The sequence below is a fragment of the Condylura cristata genome, unplaced genomic scaffold, assembly GCF_000260355.1.
Source record: "Condylura cristata isolate star-nosed mole 26May11 unplaced genomic scaffold, ConCri1.0 scaffold00005, whole genome shotgun sequence".
Taxonomy (NCBI): Eukaryota; Metazoa; Chordata; class Mammalia; order Eulipotyphla; family Talpidae; genus Condylura; species Condylura cristata.
This window is the reverse complement of record NW_004567106.1, coordinates 8607111-8619768: the sequence shown is the minus strand read 5'-3', so window position 1 is coordinate 8619768 and position 12658 is coordinate 8607111. Positions and strand designations below refer to the sequence as shown.

Below are 12658 nucleotides of genomic sequence, written 5' to 3'. Positions count from 1 at the left end.
AAAACCCAACACATTTTAAAATTATAAAGTTTTAAAAAATACCCCAATAAATGGTATTTATTAATATCCACACCTTGCTTATTAGTGAACTGATCAATTCTAGATACTATAGCCTATAAGTCCCAAATGCCATTTGCTATATCCAATATTCATACATTTTATAAAATAGTTTCTTAAAAAAAAAAGCAAAAATGAAGAAAGTATTTCTACTAACTACAACTCTTAACATGATGTTGAACAGTTGATTGTTATTTTCAAGGATGTTTAGCAAGTTTTTAATTATTCTAGATTCCACTTTATTTCCAAGAGTAGTAACTACAGATTTGCTTTTAATTTTTTCCTAAAACAAGGCTATAACTTTATATGAAAGAGGTCCTAAGTTTTTAGAACTAAAAAAAGAATAAAAGTGTTTAGTTAAATTAACTGTTAAGCAAAACAAACATGATCACATCATATATTATCAGACATAAATTTTACTATGCAGAATATTACAATTGCAAAGTCTTACCTCTACACAAGTTTTCATCCCTGAGGCAGCAGCATAGTGCAGAGGTGTGTTTTTTTTGTTATCAACGGCATCAATAGCTGCTCTCTCATATTCGCCTTGGTCAAGTTTTGCTCCTTTCCACTTTAAGATCATCTGCAGACAATCTGCTCTTCTGAAATCATCTTCTGCAGGGCGTGCTAAGCGAGGATGAAGCGCTCCTTCAGATATCATAATCTGAGGTCCCATACACAACAAATGCATAGATGTTTCGTTGTGCACATTGCGTTTATTTGGATTTCCATCTCTACCAAAGAGAAAAGTCCTAAAATGGTAAAGAAAAAGAAGTATGAAAACCAGTGTTTTCCTTCCTTGAAACATGAAAACATAGGGGACACCAAATTTATAAGGTTAACTCTACTTAAACGCTGCTAATCTAATTTCTATTGACACAGAGTTTCACAACAGTAAATGACTACTTGGGTGACTATCCAAATAACTAATCTTAGTTACAAAAAACTCCTTTCTTGAACAATACTAAGAAAAGCTAGCTGGAATAGCTTTATTGTACTTGCTAATGAAAGAAGGGATAAGGAAAGGCAAATGTGGAAGTGAATTTAAAAGAAAGACAAGCGAAAAGCAGAGGAAGAAGGAAGGGAACAAAAAAGGCTACTAACAGACTAGCATCAGTATCATAACTGGCTTGGCATACATTAATAAACATTCCACACCAACTTTTCTCTATCTCCTTTATTGTTCTCTCCTGTTTCTCTTGAGTACATATTCATTTAATAAGGATGGTTACAATTTATGCAGAACAAGTAATACATAAGTCTGAAACTAAAATTTAAGTCTGGAAAATTTTCTCTTAACTGAAAGCTATCAGTCCTTAAAATAACAGGGCATCTACCTATAACAATATACAGCATTATACTGCTTTGTCAGAGGGGAAAGTTGTAGTTAGTTTTGGAAAACCTCAATACAATTCCAACGTGTTAACCATTCCTAACAGTCGGTCTAGGTGAGCTGCTACTGCTAAACTCAGATCTGAGATGCTTAGTTCTTAATGTATCATTGAACCAGGATCATAGGATTAATATTCAAACAATTAAGTGGCTATAACAAGATAGTGGAAAACTGGTTGTGGAAAAAACTTCTATAATAAAGAAGGCATACAAATATAAGGTGAAATGGGCATATATAAGCCCCATTAATGAAGATGAGTGCCTATGGTTACTGTGGAAGGCTGATATCATTAGCATTCCTATGCCCAAATCCAGAAAAGCATAGAGACGAAAGCAATGCCAAACCCTAAGTCCTAATTACACTTGGATGGCATTTAGGTTATTTCAGTTTAATATACATGGTTCTGACAGAAAAAAAAACTGACCATACAAGAACTAGTATAAATGTTTCCACTTGAACGAGTTAGTCAAGCTAGAAAGTTCTTATGAAAGAAAGGCTGAGTAAGACCATAAAGGAGTAGAAGGTGGGACAACTTTTAAAACTCTGGATCTCTGCTGTTCTTATTAAGACCCTAAACAGTTTAGCAGTACACAACCCTTCAAAACCAGCAAATTAGATTCTTAGCATCTGAATTTATTCAAATTATCCTGAAAGTAGACATGAGGTTTCTGGAGCAGCAATATTATTATTATTTATAATAACCATGTCATTTCATCATAGTTCAACTTTTCCCAGTGGGATAAAAAGCAATTAGAGCCAGAACAGATGTCTTCCTTTGCTATAGACCACTGTGGTAGGCAGAATATTTACCTCCACCTTTAAGAGGTCATTGTCCTAATTCTGAAAATCTGCAATTATATGTTACCATACACGGTAAAATATGTGGTTAAGGTTACCAGGTGGATTCAATGTAGTGACAAGTTCTTTAAGACAGGAGGGTAAGAGTCAAGAGAGACTGATCAGAAGATGCTATGCTGCTATCTATAAAGATGGAATAAGGGGCTATGGGACAGGAAACACAGGCTGATTTCAGAAGCTAGGAAAGAAATTCTACCCTAAGGTCTTCAGAGGACTGAGGCCCTACACTACTTTGGCCTCTCTACCACTCATAGCCTCTCTATGCACCTGTTTGTGTGTGTGTGTGTGTGTGTGTGTGTGTGTGCGTGAAGGAACTGAATAAGGCACTCCTGCATTGAGTGCCTTAAGACAATGGCCCACATCATGAGGCAGTTGGGGTTGTGTAAGTAGCTGTTTTGACTGTGTGGACATGGTCTGAGGTGGTCAGGGAGTAGCTCAGACAGTACACCAAGGACCTATACAAGAAGTCCTCCCAATATATACGGCCGACATGTCCCCTCCTGTTCCCAGTAAGATGATTACCTTTTGTTTCTCTTGGGCTCTTCTCCCCCTGCCATTGTCACATAATCAGTCATGCTTGTTCATTACTGCTAATATGTAGCAAGAGGGGTGCTCCCTGAGCAGCAATCTTGCCTTGCAAACCTGCTGCACAAATCATCTCTCAGTGTGTCCTGGGGGACGTGCTGGCTCATTCTCGACCACCAGATACTACCTTGACTTTAATCCAGTAGAACCATTTCAGAATTCTGATCTCTAAAACTTTTAAGATAATAAATGTAGTTAGTACTACCTTTGTGCTAATTTGCTACAGGAGCAAAAAATTAATACAGGTATTTAATATAGCTGCCTGTATGGCCAATTTCTTCTCTGGAAATGAGGGTAAAAGTTATCCCTGAGTGTAATCTAACTGACCTAGGGGAAGATCCACATTTCTTACCCTTTGGAATGTAAAATATGTCTCCAAAGGATAAGACAAGACTACCACCTCTGAGCTTTACAATTTAGGGAATGTCTTCAGTCTCAAGTCTCATCCATTGCTCAACCCTCTCCAAATATAAACTTTCATCTCCTAGGAGACAACCCTCTCTGGAGTTCTTAAGAATTGTCTTTTAAACTCGGTCCCAAATTCAGTGTAATTTTCTCAGAAAGCTCTAACTGTGCATACTTATTCTATAGCCCTATGTAGCCTTTATAGCCTACTGACCCCAGAGTATATAACATAAGCTCTTTACGCTTGCTCTGCTATATGATTTCCTGGGAACTAACTAAGGCCAGATAAATAAACCCACCTTATCTAGAAGTCTCTTTAAACTTGGCTTTCTCCTCCACATGAGTTTGGCGACTCCTTTCTTTGTTTTCATATAGCATCTGAACTATATAAATTATATCACATTTACTCTCTTACATATCTATTCATGTCTCCCACTTAGTTTATAGACTTCTATGGCAGGGTTCTATATCTTGTGCTTTCCTGAATCCACAATGCACTGTCAGATACAGCAGATGTTTAATATAATTTTGATAGGTGAATTGAGTGCATATTAGTTTTATGATCTACAGCTGTGAGAAGGCACTGGGATCTGTGAAGAAAACACTCTAGATCTCTGAAGCCAGAGTAGGAGTATAGTCTAGACTGATCAAGAACATGGCATCCAATAGAGTCTGCCAGACTCTAATGCGAGTTCTTACTTTTTAGCTGTGTGATCTTAGGAAGTCACATTACTATGTGACTTTGATCAAATAATTCTACTCCTGGGAATTACTCCTATAGGAGATAATTTAAAAGAAATAAAAATCTATAGAAACAATTACATTCAGTAGTGCTATTTTGAAGAGAAAAATCTCGAGACACTTTACTGCAATGGTTCACAGCTGATGTGGTGGTGGGATATTTACAGGGACTACACCTGAGAGGAGAAATCAAATACTGTACAAAAATGAACAACATAAGAAAATGAACAATTAATAATAGAAAAAAAAGTTTAAAAACAAAAATAGTCTTCCCATATCTCATAATATATAAATAGAATATATAATTAATGTTTTTGATAGACCCATTTTTGTAAGAATGTGTGTAATTATGAATTTATCAATTGCATGCAAGGTAAATTCTGTAAGAGGTAAATTCCTCCTGTCCCATTACCAAGGGATAGGATGTTACTGACAGGGTATAATCAGAAATATATTAACTTTGGGGGGGGGGGAATCACTTTCTTTTGCCCCTAAATACCCATCTACAAATTATCTGATCTCCTAGATTCTTCATTGTTAATTTTCCTATGGTCAGTTTTAACAGCTACTTTATCTTCCAAACATTCTATATCCACTTCAATATGACCCTATTTTTATTAATATACAGAAATTACATGCTTTCACATTGTTAAGAATTCCCTCAGTTAAATTCATCATTAACCTTAATTTCTTCTTTTAACTGAAAATACTATTCACTTACATCCTTTTTTAAATTATCATGGTTTCCATATATTTATATTTCTATATATTTTTCAATACTTATGTTGATGATTGTACTGCCTACCCTCCTGCTGGAAGCAAGTTAAACTGCTGAATTCATTTCCTTCTCCACATAAACCCCTTCATCAGAGAGCATATTTACTCTTAAAGCCATTTATTTTTCAATGGTTTCTGTGAATATACTTTATAAATCAGAAGGTATTATCAAAACCCAAATGACAGGCAGTGGTGGCAATTATCATGGTTTCTCTCAAAGAACTTCTATTACTTTTGTGATAATATCTTAAGACTCTATCACCCCTGTGATTTCCCATTTGACCTGTCATTCTAACTTCTTGTCAGTTTCTTTCTCTTAACCGTTCTATCATTTCATATTAGGCTGAGTCCTCTCCAAAACAAATTTTCTCACTGAATCTCATTACTTGCCTTAACATGTACATATACTAATACATACAGACTTTTGGTTCCTTTTAAATCCTCTCTTCCATGGGATAAATACTTGTTAATTGGTGATTATTTGCCAATTCTAGGACTTAGGCATATTATGAAGAAGCCTAATCCCTGCCTATATGGGGTGTACAGTAAGGAGAATGGAAGAGAACTATGTTTGAAATTCAGTGCAATCCATTTAATAAAATTTAATAATTTTTGATGAGTCAAAAAGCAGAAATCACTCAGAAACTATTTTAGTTCTCAAAGCTTGATATTAATATATGTTCTAATACAGATATTACCTTTTAGTTTCAAAGTAGCAAAAGAAGCTATTCTGTACAATCTAAGGAACAGGCATGATAATCCCCTTTTATACATGACTTTCAATATAATACAACTAATGTTTTTGCTACATTAAGTAGCAACTACCTGTGAACACTGGTTTAATTTCCCATAAAAGACTCACTGTGGTATGATATAATATAAATACCACATACTGGTTCAGAGATCTGGGAAGCTGTAAATTTTTTTTTTTTAAACCACATTATTCTCAGAGAGGAAAGTTGTACATACCACAAAACTATAGGAAATGGGGATAAAATTCCAAATGGGTGCTTTATTTCATTGATAGTAAGCAGGTGCTCCACATTACACTAGGAAATGAAGAAATAGTGGCAACCAACTTGTTTTAAAATTTAGCAAGGTTTAATAAAGTAAAATATTTGAATGATTTAAAATGCAGAAACTAAGAGTTGATATTTTACTCAATACTGACAAGTAAATGTTATTTTTCCTTATTCTACACTAGTGTTAGGAAGAGCTATTTCTTAATTCCAAAACAACTAATCACTTACAATAATTTGATTTCTGATATTTTGGCACTAAGTAAATATTTTTAAAAAAGTATACCGGGCCCTCCCTGGTGGCACAGAGAGTTAAAGCACAGCACTAAGAAGCTAAAGCCACTTCAGCATGAGTTCGATCCCTGCCCCGGAGGTGACCTCGTGGCATAGCAGACCTCTCCTGACCCGCTTGCTGCTCCCCTCAGCAGTATACTTCTTAGATCTGCCTGTTCTGCTTCCCACTCTGTCTCTGGTGAATCCTCTCACCACCCCTGCACCTCTGGCCTGTACCTCGGCTCTGTATACATAAATAAATAAATCTTAAAAAACAAACAAAAAAAGTATATGGTTAAACAAATTGAAACTACATTTTCTTAGGAAAGGAGGGCAATAAAGTAATTTCTGATTCCAGTTTAGGACATTAAAGGCTTTAATAAAAAAAATCATGAGCCACTGATATCCAAACAACAGAGGGAAGAAAAAAGAAAGTACTCACTTTATACTGAAGTTGAAAGTTAAGTAAAAATAAGTATACTACTATATGTAAAGTATATGGCCAAATCATAAAAGTAGTTCAAATGAAAAGTAAGTGAGAGTATACAGCCACCTTTTTGGAAGTCTGCAGGTACTCATTTAAAAGAATGACAACTATATGATGAAGAGATATTCCTACTTAAAGCAACCAAGGATATTTACCTAATCAATAATTTTTGAATTTTTTTGTCAAAGGAGTGTTTCACAACTTTAAAAGTGTGGAAAAATCCCTAGAACCTTCTTTGTGTGTGTGTGTTTGGGGGTGGGATGGCAGCAGGGGGAGAAAGAAGGGAGTGAATTAAAAGGGAGACTGAAAACTATTAACTCATTAAAAAAATTACACATTCCAAACATCTTAGTGGAAATATTTTTTTTAAAGTCAAGTGAGAAACATGTTTTTACATGTTTATAAATTTATTTTGATGTCTGGCTTCTCAAAGCAATTAATTGGCTTTGGTTTAATTAAGTATATGAAGAAAATCTAGTTTTTATGTAGCTAAAAATTTCTTTTTTAAAAAATAATCTTTATATAGATCACTACAAATAATTAAAAATTCAACTGGTTATTTCTTAAAGATCAGTTGCATGCAAGATCAATGAACTTTTTAGACATTAAAATGTACTGGTCTATCTTACATTTCATAAACACAAATCTTTTATACCCATAGGTAAGTCTCTGTCCATGTGTTTTTTTTTTTTTAATGTTACTTATCTATGCATACAAAAACTGGGGTACAGGCTAGAGGTGCAGGGAGTAGGAAGATTCAACAGAGACAGTTTGGGGAGCAAAACAGGCAGACTGAAATACACTGCATAGGGGAGCAGCGGGCAGGATAGGAGAGGTCTGCTGCACCACGTGGGTCACCTTCCTGATTGGGAATCGAATTCATGCTGTATTGGCTGCCGACAGCTTCACGGTGATGCACTTTAATCTTTTCTGCCACCAGGGAGGGCCCCATGCATAATTTTAAAAAATCACGTACTCATTTTCTGGGAAATAATGACACACTAAGTTATGCAGATCTTCTAGATGTCAGGTTATACAAAATTTTAAAAAAACTATTAGCTTATATAACTGTCAATTTACCAGAGAAGCACTGTCAAGCTGAAGGCAATGAGTAGAAGTTTTCCAAATTCTCATATTCACCTGAACGCAAATCTTACCAAAAAATATCAGTTTTTCCTTGAATTGTTAAGTTTGCTTAATTCATCTTCAAGAAAATGTCGACCAAGACTAAGTATCCCAGTCTGAAAAACTATCTTATTTTGTTGTTAGGTTAAAATGGTATTTCATGAAAAAGACAAAAATGATTCAATTTGCAACTCACACAACAGTCCAAGAGCTACTACTCAAAACCAGCATCATATTTGGCTGCAGAAGTATTTTATTATGTATTTTTATCTTCATCATGTACATAAGAATAGAAATTAATTTTTAACTGTTTTATCTAGGATATTTTAACTGCTTTATCAAAAAGCCAGTGATTTTTAAATTTTGTTAACTACAAGTGCCTCACAATGATGTATGCAATTCCTAATAAGGTTTGGTACTATCACTGCAGATATCAATACAATGAAAATGACAAATAACATCTTAGTATTGATACAGAAAATTCTGACCCTATACTAATAAGGTTTGGTACTATCACTGCAGATATCAATACAATGAAAATGGCAAATAACATCTCAGTATTAATACAGAAGTAGTTTTGACCTTATGTATCCACTGAAACTCAGAATCCAGGACTCCTTAGAACTCTTAAGAATCTCTGGACTAGGTAATTTTCTAATATAATATTTTCCAATTTTATAAAGTATATTTATAAATTAAATACAAATGGTTTAAAACCACTATGCTACTTGGTTTTCTTTATGTTAATATATATGTATATATACACACCTTAGTTTTAAATGCAAGTTATTTTGGTATTCCAAGCAAGTTTTAATTAATCATAATATAAGATATGATATTAAACATTACTGGGGTATTCAACATCAGAAAGCTAAGCAACAGTTCTGTAATCTCATTGAAAATGTCCAATTTAACAAGACACCATGAAATGGAAAGACATCCCCTGCTCATGGATCATGATAATTAACATCATCAAAATGGCCATCCTGCCAAAAGCAATATACAGATTTAATGCCATCCAAATAAAAATCTCAATGACATTCTTCAAAGAAATAGAAAAAATATTGATGAGATTCATATGGAACAACAAAAGACCTCGAATAGCCAAAACCCTCATGTTTAAGAAAAAAACAGAGTGGAGGCATTATAATCCAAACTTCAAGCTATACTACAAAGCCATAATAATCAAAACTGCATGGTCCTGGAACAAGAATAGACTCACAGACCAGTGGATTCAAACAGAAAACCCAGATATAAACCCACAAGTTTATGGACAGCTAATTTTTGACAAAGGAGCAAAGAAGATACAATGGAACAAAGAAAGTTTGTTCAGCAAATGGTGCTGGGGAAACTGGGACGCTACATGAAAAAAAAATGAAACTAGATCACTACCTCACTCCGTACATAAAAATCAACTCAAAGTGGAAAAAAGACCTAGACATAAGAATGGAAACCATAAAATACCTGGAAGCAAAGATGGGCCAAACACTACCCAACATACACTTCAGCGACATCTTTAAAGATAGAACACCCAATGCCACAATAGTGTAGGCAAGGATAAATAGATGGGACTACATCAAGTTAAAGAGCTCCTGTACAGCAAAAGAGACATTACAAAAAAACAGCCCATTAATTGGGAAAAAATTTTCTCACATAAAACTAGTGATAAAGGACTGATCACAAAAATATACGGAGAACTGATGAAACTCAACAAAAATAAAGTAAACAACCCCATCAAAAAATGGGCAGAAGAGCTAAAAAGACACTTCTCCGAAGAGGAAATGCAGATGGCCAACAAGCATATGAAAAATGTTCAACATCACTCATAATGAGGGAGATGCAAATTAAAACCACAATGAGATACCACCTCACCCCAGTGAGAATGGCACATCTTCAAACAACTAGCAACAACAAATGTTCGCGAGGATGGGGAGAAAAAGGAACTCTCCTGCACTGCTGGTGGGAATGCAACCACTATGGAAAACTGTTTGGAGGTTCCTGAAACTGCTTAACATGAAGCTTCCCTATGACACAGCAATCCCACTCCTAAGTATCTACCCAAAAGACACAAAACCACTGACTGAAAAAGATACCTGTACCCCCATGTTTATTGCTGCTTTATTTACAATTGGAAAAACATGGAAGCAGCCCAAATGCCCAAAAGTAGCTGACTGGACTAAAAAGATGTGGTACATATATACAATGTATATGTATATATACATTGTAATATACAATTACTCAGCAACCAAAAAAAAGAAACACATGTCTTTTGCAGCAACATAGATGGAACTGGAAAAGATCAACCTTAGTGAGATAAGCCAGAAATAAAAAAAATAATGGATAGTTTTGCTCACAGCAGGAGTATAATGGACCAGGCGAGAAAATAAAATGAATAATGAACAGGGCCCTCCCTGGTGGCACAGCGGGTTAAAGCACTGCATTAAGAAGCTTAAGCCACCTCCACATAAGTTCCATCCCTGCCTGCCCCGGAGAAGATCCACATGGCATGGCAGACCTCTCCTGACCTACCCACTGCTCCCCTCAGCAGTGTACTTCGTCGATCTGCCTGTTCTGCTCCCCACTCTGTCCCTGGTGAATCCTCTCACCCTCCACATCTCTGGCCTGTATCCCAGTTCTGTATGAATAAATAAATCTTAAAAAAAAAAAAAAAAGAATAATGAACAGCCATATATCAGAGACATTTTATGGGGTGGAGTGGGGAATGGATCAAAAGTGGTCAGGGGAGGGAAGTGCACTGGACTAAGGTGATGGCACATGGGTGACGTGGTGATGGGAAACACGGGGATTACAATTGAGATAAAAAAATGTACAAAAAGAAAAAAAAATAAAATATTATATTTTATATATATATATATATATATAAATATATAAAATGTCCAGGGCCCTCCCTGGTGGCGCAGCGGGTTAAAGCACTGCACTAAGAAGCTTAAGCCACTTCCCCATGAGTTCAATCCCCGCCTGCCCCGGAGAAGATCCACAGGATGCAGCAGACCTCTCCTGACCAGCCCGCTGCTCCCCTCAGCAGTGTACTTTGTCGATCTGCCTGTTCTGCTCCCCACTCTGTCCCTGGTGAATGCTCTCACTCTCTGCATCTCTGGCCTGTACCCCAATTCTGTATGAACAAACTAAAAAAAAAATGAAAATGTCCAATTTAAAAAAGAGAGCCTTCATTTATTAAGCAATCCTTAGTTAATCTGTTGAGAAAATTACTGAGTATATAGAACTGTATCTGTACTTACAATCTAGAACAATAGATACATTTTATAATGTTAGTATGGTTTAAAATGTAAATGGTAAGAATTTCAGAGAATAGAAAGAATACTGTAGATCACAGAGGTTTAGATGGATTCATGACAAAGATAGAAACCCAAGTTAGGACACACAGGTAGGAAACTAGAAAGAAAGACATCTGAAAATCCAGAAACAAGAATAATAAAACTAAGAAGGTGACATACTTAAAGGTGGGGAAAGCAAGAAGAAAATCAACCAACGATTAATATGATGTTAGAGAATAATGAGAGACTGGGCTAACTAGGCAAAACAAGGGAACGTAAAGAGTCTTAGAAGCTAAAAAGAATAATGAATACAATGGAATACTTATTAGTTTCCTCATAAAAGAATACTGAAATCGTTATATGTTAGCAAGATTAATCTAGCGTGACAGATTATAAGAGGAAAAGACATGCAAAAAGAGCAATGAAGAGGCAGCTATTTTCAGTATTGGGGAGCAAGGGTTAGTAAGACTGAACTTGGGACAATGGAATTGGGAAGAAATGAATCCATGGGAGACTTAATATACCTATTACTAATAGGCTAAGTAAAGAAGAAAAATAAATCCAGAAAGATTTAAAGATTATACAAATGAGAAGGAATAATATTACTGAGTATATGTTGTATGCTAGACAGCATAACAGACATGATTACATTAATTGTTCCACAAACTCTTTAGGAGATAACTATTTTACAGATAATCAAACTTACGTACAGAGCGACTTGCTAATAGGCGCTCTGACACACAGATTATCTGACATGCTAATACAGCACATTAAAAGCCTAGTCATCTGCCTGGGCAATTAACTGCCACTTACAAATTGCAAGAGTTCTGAAGTTGCTTAATATTTCTGCACATCAATTTTCTCACCTCTTAAAATGGAGGTAAAAAACCTTATAGAAAAAAAAAACTTTATAGACTGTAATGAAGATTAAATGAGACAATGTATATAGGACACTGCTATTAGTGCTAAAAAAATAGTAAGACTTTGATATGCTTGAAATTAGTATTATATCAGCAAAATGCAATGTCATCAGCATAAGGAAGACCCAGTTTTGAAAAAAAAAATTCAAATAAGATGAGTAGGAAGTGCTACTAAATAGGCATTTTTAGAAAAATGAAAACAAAAGATAAATGTAAAAATGAGGTTACAGAAATACCTATGTATAAGTCAAGAAATAATTTATTTTTAAAAGGTTACAGAAATGCTTGATAAAAGTGATGAGTCTGAATGACCTCAATTATTAATGGAAATTTTCTCATTCACAAATTCTGGTCATAAAAATTCACAAAAAGTATGATTTACTTTGTGTGAGCTATTCTGCTTGATGCTGAAAACAGGAAGAAGGTACTTTTAAAGTTATAATTTATATAAGCAGAGTAGATCTAGATATCATAAAACTTACTTTTATTTATAAGCTTGTAAATTGTAACAATTTGGGCCATTCTGGTGGTGAAAGGGGCTTAGTTTCGGCACTATGAAGCTATCAGCAGCCACTGAAGCATGAGTTCAATCCCTGACCAGCGAGATAACTCACATGGTGCAGCAGACCTCTTTCTTGTTCCCCTCAGCAGTGTATTTCAGTCAGTCCCGTCAGTTCTGCTCCCCATCTGTCTCTGGTAAATCCTCTCAAACGCCCCCCCCC

At 35.3% G+C, this 12658-nt stretch overlaps 1 protein-coding gene across 3 annotated transcripts in view; it reads right to left on the bottom strand.

Moving 5' to 3' along the window:
* Positions 1–12658, bottom strand: part of ANKIB1 (ankyrin repeat and IBR domain containing 1) — a 117664-nt gene that overhangs the window by 67540 nt on the left and 37466 nt on the right. For all 3 annotated transcript variants that reach the window (XM_012720952.1, XM_012720953.1, XM_004676677.2), the window contains exon 3: positions 509–809. In XM_012720952.1, the coding sequence (XP_012576406.1) occupies positions 509–809 (301 nt within the window). The remainder of the gene's footprint in view (positions 1–508; positions 810–12658) is intronic.